Source organism: Oncorhynchus keta, chromosome 2, assembly GCF_023373465.1.
Source record: "Oncorhynchus keta strain PuntledgeMale-10-30-2019 chromosome 2, Oket_V2, whole genome shotgun sequence".
NCBI lineage: Eukaryota > Metazoa > Chordata > Actinopteri > Salmoniformes > Salmonidae > Oncorhynchus > Oncorhynchus keta.
In genome coordinates this window covers 38,201,913-38,225,396 of record NC_068422.1, presented here as the reverse complement: position 1 = coordinate 38,225,396, position 23,484 = coordinate 38,201,913, and the positions used below count along the sequence as shown (strand labels likewise).

Below are 23,484 nucleotides of genomic sequence, written 5' to 3'. Positions count from 1 at the left end.
GCAAATAGAATAAACATATAGTTCAAATCAAATCAAATCAAATTTATTTATATAGCCCTTCGTACATCAGCTGATATCTCAAAGTGCTGTACAGAAACCCAGCCTAAAACCCCAAACAGCAAACAATGCAGGTGTAAAAGCACGGTGGCTAGGAAAAACTCCCTAGAAAGGCCAAAACCTAGGAAGAAACCTAGAGAGGAACCGGGCTATGTGGGGTGGCCAGTCCTCTTCTGGCTGTGCCGGGTAGAGATTATAACAGAACATGACCAAGATGTTCAAATGTTCATAAATGACCAGCATGGTCGAATAATAATAAGGCAGAACAGTTGAAACTGGAGCAGCAGCACAGTCAGGTGGACTGGGGACAGCAAGGAGCCTTCATGTCAGGTAGTCCTGGGGCACGGTCCTAGGGCTCAGGTCAGTTGAAACTGGAGCAGGAGCATGGCCAGGTGGACTGGGGACAGCAAGGAGTCCTCATGTCAGGTAGTCCTGGGACATGGTCCTAGGGCTCAGGTCCTCCGAGAGAGAGAAAGAAAGAGAGAAGGAGAGAATTAGAGAACGCACACTTAGATTCACACAGGACACCGAATAGGACAGGAGAAGTACTCCAGATATAACAAACTGACCCTAGCCCCCCGACACATAAACTACTGCAGCATAAATACTGGAGGCTGAGACAGATAGTTGCAGATCATCTTGAGCAAAACATATTATGTTCATTGCGTTTCACCCTCTGTCTTCACCACATTGTCAGTATTTCTATATTTATTCTTTGAACTCACATTGGCTGGTACAGTGTGATACCACCCAAAAAGACATTCATGCACAGTAAAGGAGTCACAATACTTGCCCTACTCTACTCTACCTGCGCAGTTTGCAAATGGAAAATTAGTTTACATTTCCCCAAATAAAGTCTAGGAGTGGGATATTAGAACTTCTGTGCCTCTCCCAAAGAGACAGCCAACCTACTGAAAACAGTCAGTGATCTCTGGCTAGGAAACTCCTGTCGACAAGAGAGAAACTCCTGTCGACAAGAGAGAAACTCCTGTCGACAAGGAGGGATATTCTTTAGTCTTTCAGTCCCATGTGGAACACAATGAGATTGGAGGTGAATCTTTTACCCAGTAGTCCTTTGCCCAAGGAAAGAAGTTTCGATGGCAATGTCTGCAACAATACCGTAAGTTGAGTGGTAGCGTCCAAGTGTTGACATCATGGCATATATCCAGTGTGCGAAAAAAACAAATAGAGCATGCAGAAATTCTCTGTCCCTGTCTCATCCGCAAAAAAAACTCTTCAGAAACTCGACGATTTGACAGAGATAAAGCCTGCATGGTACATCTTGAACTATGCCCTTCTCATGGAGGTCCTGGGGTCTACCAGTCTCCAATTTGAGTGTGCCCTCATCTTCTGATTCAAAGCTTAAAGGGCAAAATCCAGCAGAGCCAAAAAAAGGTATTGTCTGGTATTGGTATGTGCTATGTGGAAACTTCCATCCTCCTACAACCACCACATCTAACATAGATACTGTCATAATAATTACATAACACAGTCATAGACCTTACGTATGCATTATGGTCTGCATCCAAACATGAGAAAAAAGTGGAGAGTTTTTTGCATGAATCTCAAGTTAGCATCTGAATACCACGAGCTTTAAATATTGTATTAATGCCCAACAACAACATTGACTGATTGTATAAACCACACGTTAAGACATTTCTCTTATTGTTTTGTTTAAATATATTTCCCATGTAGTTAGTCACTAAGGGCCCGAATCCGACGTAGGGAATTGCATCTTTCTTATACATGCCTTTCCTATGCACTTCTCAGTAGTTGGTGTTCAGACTTACCTTATGAAAATGCATAACAGGCTTTGCAAGCTTGGTTCCCTTGTCCGTACTGAATAAATGTAATTCAGCTGCTGAAAACCCTCCCACTTCCTAGCCAACAGATGATCTCGTGGAGTTTTCATTCAATAGGGTTTTCAGTACATGTAACCGAAGCCAACACTTTAAATACAGTGTACCTTTAATTACAATTTTGTTTGACAGACTACAATACATCGTTAGAATGGGTTCAGAAAATAGGGATCAATGAATGAATGCCATCTATGCATCTTCGTCTCTGTTTCAGCTCCAACTGGTAGATTTAAAACATACTCTTGATCTTTTAGATTATTTAGGCAAATATAAGTATGTATCAATCATTAAAAAAAAATGTTTTGGAGAGCCTTTACGAACAAAATATATTGATTAGCAGGTTTAACCTGCTACTTGTGGTCTGAGTTCCATAATGATTAATGTCCCAAATTATTGCACAACGTTAGCCTAATATGATTCACTAATGCTAGCGACCTTCAGGAACAACTTCACGTAACAGAGGAAAGAAAGGTCAACGGAATGAAAGGATGCAAAATGTAAGTTACAACTTGAAGAAAACTAACACTAAAGTGATAGTTGTAAATGTATGTGGGTATTACTGATGGTGGCTCCCCATAGTGTCTAATATGATACAAATTATAAAATAAATAGAGAAAAGCACTGGCATAGGCATACATCAAATTGATTTATAAAGCCCTTCTTACATCAGCTGATATCTCAAAGTGCTGTACAGACACACAACCTAAAACCCCAAACAGCAAGCAATGCAGGTGTTGAAGCACGGTGGCTAGGAAAAACTCCCTAGAAAGGCCAGAACCTAAGAAGAAACCTAGAGAGGAACAAGGCTCTGAGGGGTGGCCAGTCCTCTTCTGGCTGTGCCGGGTGGAGATTATAACAGAACATGGCCAAGATGTTCATATGTTCATAGATGACCAGCAGGGTCAAAATAATAATCACAGTGGTTGTCGAGGGTGCAACAGGTCAGCACCTCAGGAGTAAATGTCAGTTGGCTTTTCATAGACGATCATTCAGAGTATCTCTACCGCTCCTGCTGTCTCTAGAGAGTTGAAAACAACAGTTCTGGGACATCAACTCAGTAGGTTCAGCCCTACAGAAGCCTATACCTTTGGTTTCCAAATTTCATCCACGCAAATTATGGGGGTACACACTTAAAATTCTGAATAACGGGACAGCTATTTATAGCCTATTTCACTGTGGATAACGGGCCGCAATACATGTCATATTGATATTATTTTCTGCTTGCTTCAATATGGCTGGTTTCACATTCGTATCCAGGGATCATAAGGAAAATTATCTAAATTAAGCAATTGCTATGTGTATTTACAATTCCCATCTCCAAATGGATTACTCATTTACCTAGCATTTATCAATAGCTCTTATCCATTTTATAAATTGCAGTGCATGGAGAATGCTGTTATTTATATGGGAAAAAACGAAAAGTGGTGGAATTATAAAGTCAAGATCATAAAAAGGCTTATCTGTAGACCAAACTCCACCACACCTTCATTTCTTAGATCCTCCCAACGAAAAGCAGGTGAATATCATGCTATTCTCATGATTAACCCTTGTGTTGTCTTAAGGGTAAAAAATGTCCCGCCACTATGTTTAACAGTAGAGACTAAATTATATTTTTTCAACTTGAAATGTTATCACTTTTCCTAGAGTGACACCAACATTAGAAAAAGTGAAACATCGCCTTCGTTCATAGTTCCATGAAAGCTGTACACCACCAAGGTACAAAGATTGTTGTGGGTTCATTGTTGACACGACAATTATAAAATAATTTACACACCAGAAAAACCACCAAGACACATACACACACACAATGAGAAATTGAGATTATATGTGCTACTGATTGAACTCAGACAAAACTTAAACCTGCTTGTGCTTCTCCCCTCCACGACCCCACACATGACTCACAGTTCACAGACAAAATAAATTAAAAAATCAGACAAAATAAACAATATTTCAGACAAAATAAACAGTTCTTGAACGCATTGTTTACTAATGGGGAATGCAGTCAGTGGCTATAAATGCGCTGCAGATGACAGTCCCCTCAAGTTCTCTCTTTGCTGAAGCCACGACTGCACGTTTCAGTGCCCAACAGGTCGTAGATCTGACATTTTTCAGATGTCCAGGAGGAACAAGGGAACAATGATTTAGTGGAGGAGGAGGTATCTGAAGAAGAAGATGGGGAAGAATTACAACCCAGAGCACGATGTATCATCGAAGAAATCCATCAAGCTGAAAGAGAGACATTTTTGTCAAAGAACAGCAAATTAGCAGGGTCCTTGTCACCATATGACAACCAGGGCAGCACAAATGTCATAAGGATTACCCCGGGCCCACAAGACATGCAGTTGCCCATGCTCAGGACATCGCCTCAATATTCTACGCGTTCATCACACCAGCCATAAAAAATATCATCCTGGAGATGACAAATTTGAAGGGTTTCCTAAATATGGAAACAACTGGAAAAGGATGGATGAGATTGACCTGTGTGCCTACATAGGGCTGCTAATCTTAGCGGGTGTGTATAGGTCTCGAGGTGAGGCTACATGTAGACTCTGGGATGCAGAGAGTAGAAATGCAGTTTTCCATGCCACGATGCCACTGAAAGTCACGATGCCACTTTCTCAAGAATGCTACGGTTTAATAACCGTGAGACAAGACCTGCAAGACGTGTGAGAGACAAACTGGATGCCATAAGGGAGGTCTGGGAGAAGTGGGTGGAGCATCTGCCATACCTCTACAACCCAGGGCCTGAAGTAACAATACACTCAATTAGTATTTGGTAGCATTGCCTTTAAATTGTTTAACTTGGGTCAAACTTTTCGGGTAGCCTTCCACAAGCTTCCCACAATAGTTGGGTGAATTTTGGCCCATTCCTCCTGACAGAGCTGGTGTAACTGAGTCAGGTTTGTTGCTCCTTGCTCACAAACGCTTTTTCAGTTCTGCCCACAAACTTTCTGCAGGATTGAGATCAGGGATTTGTGATGGCCACTCCAATACCTTGACTTTGTTGTCCTTAAGCCATTTTGCCACCACTTTGGAAGATTACTTGGGGTCATTGTCCATTTGGAAGACCCATTTGCGACCAAGCCTTAACTTCCTGACTGATTTCTTGAGATGTTGCTTCAATATATCTACATAATTATCCTCCCTCGTGATGCCATCTATTTTGTGAAGTGCACCAGTCTCTCTTGCAGAAAAGCACCCCCACATCATGATGCTACCACTCCCGTGCTTCACGGTTGGGATGGTGTTCTTCAGCTTGCAAGCCTTCCCTTTCTCCTCCAAACGAAACAATGGTCATTATGGCCAAATAGTTCTATTTTTGTTTCATAAGACCAGAGGACATTTCTCCAAAAAGTATGATGTCTCCATGTGAAGTTGCAAACCATAGTTTGGCTTTTTTATGGTGGTTTTGGAGCAGTGGCTGCTTCCTTGCTCAGCGGCCTTTCAGGTTATCTCAAAAAAGGACTCGTTTTACTGTGGATATAGATACTTTTGTACCTGCTTCCTCCAGCATCTTCACAAGGTCCTTTGCTGTTGTTCAGGGATTGATTTGCACTTTTTGCACCAAAGTACATTCATCTCTAGGAGATAGAACGCATCTCCTTCCTGAGCGGTATGATGGCTGTGTGGTCCCGTCGTGTTTATACTTGTGTACTACTGTTTGTAAAGATGAACGTGGTACCCTCAGGCATTTGTAAATTGCTCCCAAGGATGAACCAGACTTGCGGAGGACTACAATTATTTTTCTGAGGTCTTTTATTTTGAGGCTGATTTCTTTTGATTTTCCCATGATATCAAGCAAAGATGCACTGAGTTTGAAGCTAGGCCTTGAAATACATCCACAAGTCCACCTCCAACTGACTCAAATGATGTCACTTAGCCTATCAGAAGCTTCTAAAGCCATGATATCATTTTCTGGAATTTTCCAAATTGTTTAACCTCTTAGGTCGACCCGACACGCAGGCGTCCCATCTAGACATCTGGAAATGCAAATGCGCTACGCTAAATGCTAATAGCACTCGTTAAAACTCAAACGTTCATTAAAACACACATGCAGGGTACTGAATTAAAGCTACACTCGTTGTGAATCCAGCCAACAAGTCAGATTTTTTAAATGCTTTTCAGCGAAAGTATGATAAGCTATTATCTGATAGCATGCAACACCCCTATAGACCCGCAAGGGGACGTAAACAAAATAATTAGCATAGTCGGCGCTACACAAAATGCAGAAATAAAATATAAAACATTCATTACCTTTGATGATCTTCTTTGTTGGCACTCCTAGATGTCCCATAAACATCACTATTGGGTCATTTTTCTTCGATTAAATCGGTCCATATATAGCCTAGATATCGATCTATGAAGACTGTGTGATCAAGGAAAAAAACAGCGTTTTATAACGCAACGTCATTTTTTTAAATTAAAAAAGTTGACGATAAACTTTCACAAAACACTTCGAAATACTTTTGTAATGCAACTTTAGGTATTAGTAAATGTTAATAATCGATCAAATTGATCACGAGGCGATGTATATTCTATAGCTCTCCGTCTTGAAATAATGTCCGGATAAATCTCAACCAAAATATCCAGTCGGAGACCGGAAGAAATGGGCTGTCTCTTCTTCGTTTGACCAAGAAACAAAGCCTAGGCAATTGACAAGACTGGTGACATCGTGTGGAAGCTGTAGGAATTGCAATCTCGGCTCCAGGTAATGTGGTTCCCATTCAACATATACATTCAAGTGGCGCATTGATATATTTTCCAATTTTCAGTGATCAGATTTTCCTGCGCTTTTCGATGAAACACACGTTCTGTTATAGTCACAGCCCTGATTTAACCAGTTTTAGAAAAGTCTGAGTGTTTTCTATCCACACATACTAATCATGTGCATATACTATATTCCTGGCATGAGTAGCAGGACGCTGAAATGTTGCACTATTTTTAACAGAATGTTCGAAAAAGTTTTGGGTAGGATCAACAGGTTAAAGGCACAGTCAACTTACTGTATTTAAACTTCTGACCCACTGGAATTGTGATACAGTGAATGATCAGTGAAATAATCTGTCTGTAAACAATTGTTAGAAAAATTACTTGCACAAAGTAGATGTCCTAACCGACTTGCCAAAACTATAGTTTTCTAACAAGAAATTTGTCGAGTAGTTGAAAAACAAGTTTTAATGACTAAGTGTATGTAAACTTCCGACTTCAACTGTAAGTGATTTTCAATGTTAATCGTATTATGTATTGCTGTAATATCATTGATTTCTGTGATAATTTTCTGTGACACTGATACTAGTTACTGATAGTAATCTCTTTTGTCAAAAGGTTGCTGTCCTTTCCAGCAGGTTATGCCCAGAAAGCCAGCAAAGTATGGCACCAAGACATGGGTGGCTTCTAATGCACAATCCAGTAACGCTTGGAAGATGCAAGTATACACAGGGAAGCTAACAGGTGGAGGCCCGGGGAAGAAGCAGGGGATGCGGGTTGTGCTTGATGTGACAGATGGACTGAGGGGGCACAATGTCACGTGTGAAAATGTCTTCACCTCTTATGAACTCAGGCAGCAGCTCCTGAAGAGGAAGATCACCATGGTTGGCACAGTTAGAAAGAACAAGCCTGAGCTCCCCCTGCACTCCTTGCAACAAGGGGGAGAGAGGCCTTCTCATCAAAGTTGCCTTCACCCCACCCTAGTTTCTTACCTCCCAGAGAGGAACAAGAATGTGGTTCTCCTGAGCACACTGCACAAAACAGCTGAGATCTACAAGGGCACAAGGCAAGACCCAGCTGCAGACACGGGAGGCAGATGGTTTGAGTCTCTGATATGTATTATAATCCATGTGGTAGGCAAGAGAATGGTCGTGGACAGGCAAAACCAGGTCGGAGTCCAGAAGGTACAGAGGGGCAGGCAGGCTCGAGGTCAGGGCAGGCAGAATGGTCAACAGCCAGTGAAAGTGCAGGGCGCCAAATTCAAAACAACAAAAATGTCATAATTAAAATTCCTTAAGCAAACAAGTATTTTACACCATTTTAAAGATCAACTCTCGTTTATCCAGCCACAGTGGCTGATTTCAAAAAGGATTTATAGAGAAAGCACCACAAGTGATTGTGTTAGGTCACCACCAAGCCACAGAAAAACACAGCCATTTGTCCAGCCAAAGAGAGGAGTCACAAAAAGCAGAAATAGAGATAAGATTAATCACTAACCTTTGATGATCTTCATCAGATGACACTCATAGGACTTCATGTTACACAATACATGTATGTTTTGTTTGATAAAGTTCATATTTATATAAAAGAATCTGGGTTTACATTGGCGCGTTACGTTCAGTAGTTCTAAAACATGCGGTGATTGTGCAGAGAACAACATCAAATGACAGAAATACTCATAATAAACATTGATAAAGATACAACTATTATACATGGAACTTTAGATACACTTCTCCTTAATTCAACCGCTGTGTCAGATTTCAAAAAAACTTTACGGAGAAAGCTCACCATGCAATAATCTGAGTACAGCCTTTAGACAACAAAGCAGCCAAAAAGATACCCGCCAACCGCCATATTGGGTAGTCAACATTACTCAGAAATAGCATTTTAAATATTCACTTACCTTTGATGATCTTCATCAGAATGCACTCCCATGAATCCCAGTTCCACCATAAATGTTTGATTTGCTCGATAATGTCCATCAGTTATGTCCAAATATCTTCTTTTGTTAGGGCGTTTGGTAAACAGGTCGCTCCGAACGTCGGACGAAAAGTTCAAAAATTTCCGTTACAGCCCGTAGAAACATGCCAAACTAAGTATGGAATCAATCTTTAAGATGTTCTTAACATAAAACTTAATTAATGTTCCTACCGGACAATTCCTTTGTCTGTACAAATGAAGTGGAACGTAGCTACCTTTCACGTGAGCGCGCCAGACAGAGGCTGTGGCACTCTGCCAGACCACTCACTCAATGAGCTCTTATGAGTCCCTCCTTTAGAGTAGAATCCTAAAAATAGTTAGTAAATACTATTGACATCTAGTGGAAGCCTTGGGAAGTGAAACATAACTAATATCCCACTGTATCTTCAATGGGGGCTGAGTTGAAAACTACAAACCTCCGATTTCCCACTTTCTGGTTTGATATTTTTCTCAGATATTTGCTTGCCATATGAGTTGTCTTATACTCACAGACATCATTCAAACAGTTTTAGAAACTTCAGAGTGATTTCTATCCAAATTTACTATATGCATTTATTTATTATTTATTTATTTATTATATGCATATTCTAGTTTTACGGCTGAGTAGCAGGCAGCTTAATTTGGGCACGTTTTTCATCCAAGCTACTCAATACTGTCCCCTACCCCAAAGATGTTAAACAGATCAGTGATCAAGATCAGTGATTGTAAGGAAAGGAATCCAGCCATCATCTTGGACTACAACCACAAGAAAGGAGGCGTGGACAATCTGGACAAGGTGTTTGGAACTTACATCTGCAGGAGGATGACTGCCTGCTTGCCCCTGGCCATCTTCCATAACATCATTGATGTGTCCTCATACAATGCCTTTGTGATATGGAACAAGATCAACCCAACCTGGATGCCTGATAAGCAGAGGTTGTTCCTGGAGCAGCTGGGAAAGGCACTTTAACCCCACACATTCAAAGAAGGGAGCGCCTCCCCCGCACAGCAGGCTCTGCAGCACTTGTGAAAGCAGTTTCAGGGTGCTGAATCTTGTCCTGATCCACCTGAGGCTGCAGCTGGGGCAGGCAAGAGGAGGAGATTCCAATTCTGCCTCCCAAAGAAGGACTGTAAAACAAACACTATGTGCTGCACATGTGAGAAATACATCCATGCACACATACTTGCACACTGTCCTACATGTGCTAATTAGAGTTGATTGATTTATGTTCTTCACATTTTTGTTTTGTATCTATTATCTTATTTTATTATTATTTATTGTTGTTGTTTATACACCTTGTGGGTGGGTGCAATGGTTAAGCGTCTGCTAAATGGCATATATTATTATTATTATTATTAAAAAAATGTGAAAAGACTTGTATTTTGTAGTTGAAATCCTCATTGTACAGTATATAATAATACATCACCACGTTGCCAAAAGTTAGTTTCCTTTCAATAAAATGCATTCAAAACTACTTTCTGCACATTTCTGCTACTTTCTTAGGCTATACAAGTGCTATCTCTTTACACCTATGCAGTACCTTTAGCAATAACAATAATAATAATAAACCTCTACTTTAGTAAAGAAAACAATTACGACAGGTGTGTTGTAATATAAAAATGAGTAGTGTCCACTGATTGAATGCAGTCTTTCTGCATTGTGAAGAGGGAAAACCCAGATATTTACAAAGTTTGTGATGAATGACTGATTGTTTCTTCATGCAAAATAGATTTGGGGTTTAAAATGAAGCTGCTTTATTTTGGGGTTTTAGTGAAAAGGGGAGTATACAGAATGTTAAGACTACACAATGGTTATGTTCAAGGTCATAATAGAGAGAAAGAGAGAAAAGTGCAAAAAAAAGGGAATAACGTTCCATTTACATGTGCTTAACTCAGGTCAGAATCGGGACCTAAGTACACTTAACTTACACATCCTCCACACACCTACCACCAGAGACGTACTAGAAATGGAACACTCAAGAGAAATAGATTACTGTACATTACTGTTGCTTTACTGTTGCTTGTCTTGAAGTCATACACACGACTGTTACCAGCTGAATCAAATTATCTTTAGTTCAGCAGTTCTGTAATTACCCTATTTTCATAAACGTGCAATGTTCTTGCAAAAATACAAGTATTTCGATTAAAAATGACCCTTTTCAAGATGCCAGTAAAATCTGTAGTCTCCTCCTATAGTCCAGGCAGCACAGTTTACGATGGTCTGTCCATGCATGGGTAGAAAACACTGGAGACCTTCCATTTGTTCTGTGGTTTCAGAGAATGCTGGAAGCAACTGCCAAAAAGATGTATTGCTTACAAGTTGGCTGTGGACTCAGCATTAAAACATATGGGGAGTTTCATCTGAGAGTTTGACATCTGTGTGAGATGGTAGGTATCCTAGCCAGAGACAGGTGACACAAGAGACAGATAATAAATTATGTATCAGCATTAGCACACTAGCATATCTATTTTTCCATGCAAACATATCCATCTTCCATGCTAACAAATCTTGCTTGACATTTGGAAGGATTACATCAACTACAGCTCTACAGAGTCATTTATCACAATTATAATATAGCATTCTCACTACACTGCTACATTCTTAGGACACTAATTAATTAATGAATTCAAAAATAACTTTAGCATGCAATTGAATTCATTTAGGTTTATTGGCATGATAGGACACTATCTCACATTACCAAAGCAAACATATAGGAACGTATCAACTTAACGAGGAGAGTAAGGACATTGCAATTTCAATGTATTGTTTTGATCTATCTGTGAACACGTTTCAAAATAATAAGTAATTCAGTAAAACAATTGTGCAAAAGGTTGGCAATTATGGCCATGTTTCTACTTAACCAGAGTCAGATGAACTCATGGATACCATTTTTATGTCTCTGCGTGCAGTTTAAAGGAAGTTGAAGGTAGTTTCTGGGAAGAAAAGTCATTTCTGGTAGCATGCTAGCTGTTCCTGTAGACTTCCAGTCATTGTGCTAACGTTAGTTAGCAAAGGGTCCAGAAACGACCTTCAACTGACTTCAAACTGCAAGTAAAGATACAAATTGTATCCATGAGTTCATCTGACTCTGGGTAAGTATTGTCAAAATGTACAACTATCCCTTTAATAGAGCAGTACACCACTATATAAAGGTAAAATATGTGCATTTATAGCTGTCTCATCAATAGGCCCATGAGTTATTCTTGACTACTTATCAGTAACTGTCCTCTTTATGAAGGATACCTTACCTATGCCACGTGCATCTGGCCCTGTGTCCAAGTGCTCCAACGTGCTCACCATGTCCCCCTCAGGGTTTGGGACAGCTATAGACACCACCGAAGGGATCACTTCCTGTTGTTTCTCTCGCTCATTTGTGTGGATGTTGATGCCAGGGATCTTCCTATAGAAAATATACATTGTACAAACAGCAAGTCAAATGAATAGTAAATACATTGTTAGCTCCCAGCTAGCACATTTGGTTCTTTGGAAGTTGTTGGAACGTATGTTTTTGGTTTCACATTGGTTGTGGGAACGAAGCCAATGTGAAAAACGTTAACTGTTGTGAGAACATTAGTGACCAAGCTCTAAGAAACATATGGTTCTCAGAATTATATGTGCTAGCTTGGTTCTCTGCTTAATCACTTGTGAAATATATCTCATAAAATATATTTACCACCGATGAGGGAAAAATGGAGTAAAATTCCCTATTTAATTTTCTGATAATTCTGGGTTTCATGGGGTATTCACAGTACTTTTTCACTGTTGTGATAAATGTTGAACTATGAACAACCCTCATTATCTTTAAAAGTGACAGATTCACACACTCTAATACTTTGAGTATAGTAATAATTTAAACTTGTGAAAGAGTGTGGTCTTTTGCAATGCAATGGAAGCAGGGGTGGCAAGTACCCTAGAGGTTAGAGCATTAGGCTAGTAACTGAAAGGTTGCTAGATCAAATCCCCAACCTGACAAGGAAAAAAAATCGTTCTGCCCCTGAACAAGGCGGTTAACCCACTCTTCCTAGGCCGTCACTGGAAATAAGAATTTGTTCTTAACTGACTTGCCTAGTTAAATACATAGAGGATACTATACGTTTTATATGGCATTGTATGTTGTCTCAGGTCTCATCTTTTCAACCATTGCTGCCATTCTGTTGAATGCCTCTCCCTGAATGACTCTATTCAGCATTTCAGAAATGTTAACATTCACATTCACATTTTTAGATAGATGAATACTGCAGAATACTGACTGCAGAATACTTACACTCATTCAGCACTTAAAACATTGATTCGACTGTCATTCCTGGGAATATTCAAGAGTATAGGAAAGAGAAGAGTGTCTTTGATGATGTCCAATTGTTAGGATGTCTCTAAAGATAGTTCATGATATTTGGACTAGTTTAAGCTATTGGATTCAAGAAACAAGATGTCCATATTAATTTGCTTAATTAAGGATTGGCGTGTGAGAATGGCCCAAATTGACACTATCACTCTCATTAGAATCGGCTTAGTTCAAATGAAGTCGGGGATACTTTACCTTTTGAACTTGTAGATAACGAAAACTGCCAAACCCACAAATACGACTGACACTAGCATAATGACTGTAGCACCATTGTGACCACTCTCACTGGTGTCCATGATAGGAGCTTGAGAAAAAAAATAGAGGGGGGAAAAAGTATTTAGACATAAGACAAAGAGAGAAATAGAGGGCTGTCTTTACTTCTGGAATCAAACTCCCAAGTGCTGTGAGGATTTTCAACACCAAAGTGTAACTGAATTTGACCTCAATGATCAAAACAACATGCGTTATGTCTTTCTTATACCGTTCTCATCAAGCTGTTGTGGTACTAGACTTCTCAACAGCAGTTAGCCTAGAGGGTAGAGTAGCACAATGCTATGCAACCTGGAAGGTTGCTGGTTCAAATCTCTGGAGCAATCTCCTGCTGTTTTGGCCATAAGCAAGTCACCTAATAAAACATGTTGCTCCCGGTGCATTGCTCTGTGGCTGACCCTGTGCTAACAACCTCTCAAGAGGGTGTAGAGACTGTTATTGTTCCATTTCATAATAACATCATTCCAAAATGGCCAACATGCAAAACCCTATGAATTGATTGTAATTTCATAGTAATAGGCAGGACCTTAGACTATACTGTGAACACAGCAGACTGGCTGACCTGGAGACAGTTGTGTGGCATAGACGTTAATCTGAACCCCAGGCTGCAGAGTAAACTGGATGAGGTCTTGATTCAGGGCACTGAGCAGGACTAGAGAGAGCTGTGGAGGAATAAACACAGCTCTGGTTTCACACTCATCAATATTTCAAGCTCAATCATGATCAGTAAATATAGCTTTTTTTAAAGAGGGGCAAGTGTTGATATGACATGTAAAGGCCTACTGTAATAACATTTCTGTCTAAAGGCTAACATACCAATCATAGCAATATAAATCCTATCAGGAAAAATTGCCTTGGTTATGAAAGACAAGAGTTACTGACATTTGAAAAATGTATATGTCGCTTTTCCAATACTTTTTCCTTCACTGGTGATTTTTTGTTTTGGATGTTTTTTGCTTATTAAATAATAATGAAGTAGTTCAAAAAATTATAAAAACAAAACATTTAAATTCTACCAATCTGCCTTTTCCCCACATTTTTCTCCCAATGCTCTATGATTTCCCCTGTTTTACCCTTACTAATTTTTTTGTTGCAGTAAACCGCCTGCAAGTTTATGATAAATTTGATGCAAAATAAATAGTGTGCCACATAATGAAGCCAGACGTTTGCAGATTTTTGCCACTAGTGGTGAACCCGCAGCAAACAGTTCCCTCAAGTTTCTATTTGAATCTGTAGCAAACCTTCATTGCCTTTATGCCTAAAACAAATGCAATATAGACAAAAACAAATAATGAAATACCCGTATAAATAGCTATTAATGTTTATTTTCCCCTTTAAAAACAGTCTTACATATCCGTCTAGGTGAGACTGCAGCTGTTAAAATACAATAAATAATTTTCATTCTGAATTTAAATAAACTGACTGATTACATCACACAGACGTATAACAGAACCACGGGAGGCTGCTGAGGGGAGGGAGATCCATAATAATGGCTGGAACAGAGTGACTGTAATGGCACCAAACACCTGGAAACCATGTGTTTGATGTATTTGATACCATTCCGCTAATTCTGCTCCAGCCATTACCATGAGCCTGTCCCCCCCATTTAAGGTGCCACCAACCTCCTGTGAACAAAGCACACATACACACACACACACACACACACACACACACACACACACACACACACACACACACACACACACACACACACACACACACACACACACACACACACACACACACACACACACACACACACACACACACACACACAGGCTCAGTTTTTGATAATGCAACCCTAAGTAACAGTACAGATAAAAAATAAACATGGCTTGCTTCTGAAGCTAAGCAGGGTTGGTCCTGGTCAGTCCCTGGGTGGGAGACCATATGCTGCTGGAAGCGGTGTTGGAGGGCCAGTAGGAGGCTCTATTTCCTTTGATCTAAAAAATATTGCAATGCCCCAGGGCACTGCCCTGTGTAGGGTGCTGTATTTCAGATGGGATGTTAAGCAGGTGTCCTGACTCTCTGAGGTCATTAAATATCCCATGGCACTTATTGTAAGAGTAGGGGTGTTAACCCTGGTGTCCTGGCTAAATTCCCAAGCTGTCCCTCATAGCATCATGGTCACCTAATCATCTCCAGCTTACAATTGGCTCATTCATCCCACTCCTATAACTATTCCCCAGGTTGTTGCTGTAAATGATAGTGTGTTCTCAGTCAACTTACCTGGTAAAAAAATAAAATCTTACTGTAGAAAGTATAGGTTGGAACTGTTGCTGATAAAATACAATATATAATGTGTATTCTGAACTGGAATAAACTGATTGATCACATCACACAGATGTAGACGAGCACACACATACAGTCCTAATGAGAAGTGTGTGGCTGGTTGAAGTTTTCAACAACCAGGTCTATTCTGGGCTTAGGTTTTGACAGTGCAACCCTGAGGTCATGCATGGAGTCTGTTTCTGTACTTGTTTTTTAAGTATGCCAGAATTGATCATCTGACTCGCATAGCTATGTGGTGCCAAACTAGATCAGAACATCTACTGCTTCCACAGCCAGGCAGGAGACCGCTTCCTGCTGTAGATGAGCAACCCATAACTGTGTGAGTGTGTTTGCCTCAAAAAGCATATTGCTTCCATTGCTTGCTTGTAGCGTCACTAAGGCCTCCATCTCTGGCAGACTAGTCCTAGGTCTGATGAGGACACTGCTTGAAAAGGATACCTCACCCATTTAAGTTTTTTGAGATTTCTGTGGGTTAGGAAAGTACCGGTCAAAGTTCTGCTGCAGGCTGGCCATGTGCTCAGCCATGTCCTTCTTCACAGCTTTACATAGGGGGGAATCTATCAGCTGCATGTGAGCTGACAGAACAGGAAACATGCCATATGCTCCAGCCTTCAGCTGTGACTGCCACGATTCCAGGCGTGCAGTGAATCCACTGATGCCATCTTCAAGCTCCAAAATGGTTGATTCCTTGCCCTGGAGGCTTGTGTTCAGCTCATTGAGTTTGAAAATGTCAACCAGGTAAGCCAGCCTAGCCAACCACAGTTTGTCACGGAATAGGACTGCAAGGTCGCTGTCCTCTTTCTTCAGATAGGCCAGAACCTCTTCTTTCAGTTCCCACAGCCTCTCCAGGACCCTCCCCTAACCTCACAAAGAAAGAGCAGGTGCTCATGGTCTGCTCCCATCTCCTTGCAAAGCTCTCTGAACAATCTTGTTTGAAGAGGTCTCTTCTTGGTCAGATTCACCATCTTTACGACTGAGTCAAAAACAGCCCATAGGTTAGATTGTAATGCTTTGCTGGCCAACGACTGTCTGTGCAGAATACAATGTGTCACGTTGGCCACCACTCTGCGGACATGAGCTATGAATCCGGAGTTGCACCCAGTCATGCATCTTGCACAATCAGTGCAAATCCCAATACAATTTGGCCAGTCAATTTGTAAGTCTTTCAAATGAGTGTCTACCACCCTAAAAATGTCCTCTCCCCTTGTTGTTGTTTGTAGATGGTCACAGAAAATAAATACCTCCTGGATATCGTCACCAAATACGTATCATGCATATACCATCTATTGCGGAATTCCAGCCACATCTGCTGACTCATCTAATTGAAGAGAGTCATCTTTACTATCACGGATGCTTCTATGTCATCTGACATATCTTATTCTTTTGCCTACTGAGTCCACTTATTTTACTGCCTCCTCACCCAAAAGAGATACACAGACATCCCTCAGGCAGGGTTTGATGAGCTCCTCTCCTATAGTGTGTGGCTTCTTTGATTTGGCTATATTTAGGCTCACCTAGTATGAAACTTTGAGGATAGCTCTGTTGCCTTTGAAGGTCTGTTAGAGAAGCAGAGAAAGCCTTTTGTCAAAAACCAATAACAATGAACTTGATAAATATTTTTATCTAAATATGACCTTCTTTTGATTTACAGTTGAATTCGGAAGTTTACATACACTTAGGTTGGAGTCATTAAAACTAGTGTTTCAACCACTCCACAAAAATCTTGTTAACAAACTATAGTTTTGGCAAGTCAGTCAGGACGCCTACTTTGTGCATGACACAAGACATTTTTCCAACAATTGTTTGCAGACAGATTATTTCACTCATAACTCACTGTATCATAAATCCAGTGGATCAGAAGTTTACATTCACTAAGTTGACTGTGCCTTTAAACAGCTTGGAAAATTCCCGAAAATGATGTCATGGCTTTAGAAGCTTCGGATAGGCTAACTGACATCAGTTAAATCAGATAAATCTCAGCAGCTTCCGTTTTTTCTTCATACTCAAAAGCACTCTTCAGTGCCACAGGGCAAGTCTCCCCAAGGGACCTGAAGTAGGAAGTAAGAGCTGGCCAGCTTTGCAGGAGACGATGGACAGCTGGATGAAGAGACGAGCCATCGTATGCAAACATGTCGCAGAATTTCTCTCCATTAATTGTCAACAAAGGCAAAAAAAATGCAAGTGGTTCCTCTCTTCGGGAAGCAGATACTGAGACGTGGCTGTAGATCTTTAAAACAACTGTCTCAAATATCCACTGACAGCTGATCGCAGGCCTTCTTGCAGGCATTAGGAGCTATGTGTGCTGGGCAATTAGCTTTCAGAAAGCGATTGTTGGCACTGCTCAATAACTGGTAAACAGAGAGGTGTTTTCCAAAGATGACATTGGCATTATCTGCTGCATAGGGCTGTGATGTGTCTAATATCCAGTTCATGCTTTTCCAGACAGTTCATCAGAGCTTGATGGATGCCATTTGCAGTTTCATCATTGTCTTCGTAAAAGTCAAGTAACTTGCACTGCACTCCATCAGATACAGAAATATCTCACGCACACTGGAAACATGTTTCTATTTCCCTTGTTTGAGGCATCACTGGCAACTGAGAAATACACGGGCTCACCTTAGGTCGGGGACAGATCATCTAAAATATCCGGCACAGTATTTGGTCCTAAAACATTCATTGTAATAATCTAACCTTTGTTCTTCCCAAGTGCATCTTCTTCACATCATTTGAGTCATGAAACAAAGCACCTTTGAGCTTAACAAGACAGTCGGTGCTGTTGTAGCCGGAGGTCGTGTTTAACCGTATGGTACACATACGAGGCTTCGCTTTCCGTGATATTGTTATTTTCCGCAGTAGACGTCATGAGGAATGCACCGATATTGCTAGCACCTTTAAGCTAGCTTGGTCTTCTTGTGCATTTCTGTGGATGCATGCTGAGTTAGGTCATTCTCCCCTCCATGGCCTATTGAGAATTCCCGACGGCATAAAGTACAGAAAGCTTTCGTCGAGTCACCACTGATGGGCTTAACCCATGTCTTTTTTTCCGCTTCTTATTGTTTGTTGTAGCTGCAAAGTATTTTCTTTTTTTTGCAGGTTTATCCATATTTCCTTGATATGCCAAACCGACCAAACAACAACAGAAATTACTTTGCAGGAATTGGTGCGTTTACACTATACTGTGATTGGATGAATATACGTGACAAGGGAGTGTCCCGTACGGGACAAACCAATTTAGCCCTATATAAGGGACATCCCAGGTAATACGGGACAGTTGGCAACCCTAGTATTTGGCTAGCTTGCTTTGGATAACGTCAGCTATTAGCTGAGTACGAGGGGATTGTTTGAAAGAGAAACTCACGACGACTACTACGAGAGATGGTGCTCCCTTATTTCCACTTATCATCACCTGTTATAAAATTACAACAATGCCTTGCTAGCTGACTTACTCTTCCACTGTCAAAGCAGTGTTTCCTGAAGCATCCTGCCCTGTTCTGAAAGAACTCCCTAGGTTTACTGTCATGCTGTGGATGTTTGGTCAGGACATGTCATTTTAATTTGTTAGTTTTGAGAGACTCATTACTAAGCACTTCCCCGCACAAAACACATTGCGTTCGATCCTCGTTATTTCTCAAAGTTTGTACAAATCAAAGAGAGAGAAACTCCTCGTTGTATATGCATTTCATGATGATTGAGCTCAGTCAGAACTTGTGGCTAGATTGAGTCCATTTGATGACAGTGGTAAGTGATGGCGAGTGGGAATGACAAGTCAGTGGCTGACAGCACATCATCTGCTGCTGAACGACAGTGCTTCAGCGTGTGGGTCGCGGCGTAATCTAGAAAACTGCAGAAAAAAGGATCTGGAACACGATGAAGCACACAGGCATATTCCTCCCAATCATGCAGCTGCCAAACTGAGCTGAGATACCGATAAACAGTGAACGCAGTTGCACTTGGCCAAATCAATTCCAGTAATTACCTAAATAACTATACATTTACTCAGACATGTCACGACCCACTTTGGGTCTCACTATCTTCTATCTTGTTAATTAAGTGTGTTCGACTAATTGACCACACCTGATCTTAAGGAGTGCTTGTTTTGTTTGAGGTGGAGTCTGTTTGAATAGACAAAAATTAACAGCTTTGTATAAGTACAAAAGAATCAACATGCCATGCTAATGTGGCTCCATTCTGGTTCCACAGTAGACTATTTCCATGGAAATAGAACAGAATATCATAGGTACGAATCTCACTGACCCGTGCCCTGTCGTTCTGCCCCTGAAGAAGACAGTTAACCCACTGTTCCCCGGCACAGAAGACGTGGATGTCGATTAAGGCAGCCCTCCGCTCCTCTCTGATTCCGAGGGGTTGGGTTAAATGTGGAAGACACATTTCAGTTGAAGGCATTCAGTTGTACAATGTTTCCCCCTTTCCCTTCCCCTTCCCTTCCACAATACAAAATAATGTGTTTGCATGATTAATGCCTAAGAAAATTAATTTCCATGCATCCTATCCCCTTAACACCTAAGCTAGCAGTGTTATTAAAACCCTTATTAAAACATGTTCTCAGAATGTTATTTAATTACCTTCAAATGACCTAAAATGTCTATTCTCAATAAAACCTCACAGGAAAGCTTTCAGGGAACCATAGTTAAATGTAATGCATAACTAAGTTGAGATAATAGCTTCCTTCCACGATGGGGGAGTAAGGCCTTCCTCTTTCAAGGTCTAATTGAAGGATGATACAGTATAAGCAAAGGGGTAAATTCCTCTTCATTGGAGGGACATAAACATGAATGTTAGTTACAGTGCCTTGCGAAAGTATTCGGCCCCTTTGATCTTTGCGACATTTACATTTACATTTAAGTCATTTAGCAGACGCTCTTATCCAGAGCGACTTACAAATTGGTGCATTCACCTTATGACATCCAGTGGAACACACTTTACAATAGTGCATCTAAATCTTTTAAGGGGGGTGAGAAGGGTCGTGAGGGAGTTTGTTCCACCATTGGGGAGCCAGAGCAGCGAACAGTTTTGACTGGGCTGAGCGGGAACTGTACTTCCTCAGTGGTAGGGAAACATAAAGGCAGTGCCCTTGTTTGGGTGTAGGGCCTCAGAAACTGAGGTGTCACATAGGCAAGCACCATGGTCTTTAGCGGATGTGAAGAATCAACTGGAAGCCAGTGGAGAGAGCGGAGGAGCGGGGTGCGACCTTTTGCCACATTTCAGGCTTCAAACATAAAGATCTAAAACTGTATTTTTTTTGTGAAGAATCAACAAGTGGGACACAATCGTGAAGTGGAACGACATTGATTGGATATTTCAAACTTTTTTAACAAATCAAAAACTGAAAAATTGGGCGTGCAAAATTATTCAGCCCCTTTACTTTCAGTGCAGCAAACTCTCTCCAGAAGTTCAGTGAGGATCTCTGAATGATCCAATGTTGACCTAAATGACTAATGATGATAAATACAATCCACCTGTGTGTAATCAAGTCTCCGTATAAATGCAGCTGCACTGTGATAGTCTCAGAGGTCCATTAAAAGCGCAGAGAGCATCATGAAGAACAAGGAACACACCAGTCAGGTCCGAGATACTGTTGTGAAGAAGTTTAAAGCCGGATTTGGATACAAAAAGATTTCCCAAGCTTTAAACATCCCAAGGAGCACTGTGCAAGCGATAATATTGAAATGGAAGGAGTATCAGACCACTGCAAATCTACCAAGACCTCGCCGTCCCTCTAAACTTTCAGCTCATACAAGGAGAAGACTGATCAGAGATGCAGCCAAGAGGCCCATGATCACTCTGGATGAACTGCAGAGATCTACAGCTGAGGTGGGAGACTCTGTCCATAGGACAACAATCAGTTGTATATTGCACAAATCTGGCCTTTATGGAAGAGTGGCAAGAAGAAAGCCATTTCTTAAAGATATCCATAAAAAGTGTCGTTTAAAGTTTGCCACAAGCCATCTGGGAGACACACCAAACATGTGGAAGTAGGTGCTCTGGTCAGATGAAACCAAAATTGAACTTTTTGGCAACAATGCAAAACGTTACGTTTGGCGTAAAAGCAACACAGCTCATACCCCTGAACACACCATCCCCACTGTCAAACATGGTGGTGGCAGCATCATGGTTTGGGCCTGCTTTTCTTCAGCAGGGACAGGGAAGATGGTTAAAATTGATGGGAAGATGGATGGAGCCAAATACAGGACCATTCTGGAAGAAAACCTGATGGAGTCTGCAAAAGACCTGAGACTGGGACGGAGATTTGTCTTCCAACAAGACAATGATCCAAAACATAAAGCAAAATCTACAATGGAATGGTTCAAAAATAAACATATCCAGGTGTTAGAATGGCCAAGTCAAAGTCCAGACCTGAATCCAATCGAGAATCTGTGGAAAGAACTGAAAACTGCTGTTCACAAATGCTCTCCATCCAACCTCACTGAGCTCGAGCTGTTTTGCAAGGAGGAATGGGAAAAAAATTCTGTCTCGATGTGCAAAACTGATAGAGACATACCCCAAGCGACTTACAGCTGTAATCGCAGCAAAAGGTGGCGCTACAAAGTATTAACTTAAGGGGGCTGAATAATTTTGCACGCCCAATTTTTCAGTTTTTGATTTGTTAAAAAAGTTTGAAATATCCAATAAATGTCGTTCCACTTCATGATTGTGTCCCACTTGTTGTTGATTCTACACAAAAAAATACAGTATTATATCTTCATGTTTGAAGCCTGAAATGTGGCAAAAGGTCGCAAAGTTCAAGGGGGCCGAAAACTTTCGCAAGGCACTGTACCTCATTATGTTATATTTTCCCCATTACCACCGTTAATCTCTCCTTTTTGTCATTAATTGACTTAATACTTTCAAAATGAACAGAGTTAATAATAATGATCGCCAGACCCCTACTGTGTTTCTATTTAAAAGTATTGTAGAATGTGTTTTTCAGTTTTTCATGTTCCAATTGTGATAAATGGCTTGTGCGTTCTCCTTTTTTATTTTGGCAAAAACCTTACTTCTCTTAATAGGATTGTCCAAACCATTCACGGGCCGAACTCCCAGTGGATGAATTAGTCATATGTTGCATTATTTTTATACATCAAGATGATATTGGAACCCCGGTAAACAAAAAATATTCAAACCCTGAACATCTGGATACAAAATCTCAATAAGATAACAAAAAGTAGACCTTCAAAAAAATGGGTTGCCCAATGCAGTCCTCCCCACACACCCCCTGTGTGGTCCGAGGAGAAAAATCCATGCTATGTGGAGGCCCCTCTCTAGCAGTGCAGAGATAGTATAAAATTCTCCCTCGCATTCTAGCTATGACCAGTTTATGACACACACCAGCCGGTATTGGTTCCTATTCAAAAGAGTCACACTGACTTTTGTGAGTTTCCAAATAAAACGTTGTTGCAGCTAAAGTAAACAGTCGGAAATAATGTTACGTCAGTATGTTAACCGATTGGCCTTAATCCTCAAGTGACCCTATCCAAGGCTGGGTTATAGCCTATAAACAATGACAGTTTTAGCCCCAAAACAAATTAGCAGAGCTGAGGTTGCAGGCTATTTGGCTAGCTATAAATTGCTTGGTCATCCCAGCCCAGCAATATGCTACCGAACCAGACAGCCATAGTTTCTATCCATCTACCCTAACTAGCTAAACCGCCATCTATAGGTATTATCCACCTACATCCTATTTCAGCCCTAGCAAATTCCCCATACCTGTTATTACAAATCACATATATATCCATAGAATTGGGTCTCCGTTTGAATTCCTGCAATCTGTCCCTTGCTCATTGTACCGTCTCTTATCCTTCGGCTCTGGTTGAATTCCGCTCCCCTCCCACATGCCTCCACGTCAACACTTGTTGTAGTTGTCTCTCACTGGTGATGCTGTTGAGCCCGTCCTCTCCTCTACCTCGATACTGAATCCCATCTTCCTCATGTCCGGTACTGCCTCAGCCACACTGCTGTAGACCGTTGTCCATGGGGGA

At 40.9% G+C, this 23,484-nt stretch overlaps 1 protein-coding gene across 1 annotated transcript in view; it reads right to left on the bottom strand.

The window, feature by feature from the left end:
• Positions 1-10,356: 10,356 nt before the first annotated feature.
• The window catches only part of LOC118400139 (VPS10 domain-containing receptor SorCS1-like), a 96,742-nt gene continuing 83,614 nt past the window's right edge, over positions 10,357-23,484 (bottom strand). Inside the window, exons 24-27 of the mRNA XM_035796671.1 lie at positions 13,758-13,857; positions 13,121-13,229; positions 11,832-11,983; positions 10,357-10,979 (exon numbers count right to left, since the gene is read on the bottom strand). Of these exons, the coding sequence (XP_035652564.1) occupies positions 10,921-10,979; positions 11,832-11,983; positions 13,121-13,229; positions 13,758-13,857 (420 nt within the window). The 3' untranslated portion in view covers positions 10,357-10,920. The remainder of the gene's footprint in view (positions 10,980-11,831; positions 11,984-13,120; positions 13,230-13,757; positions 13,858-23,484) is intronic.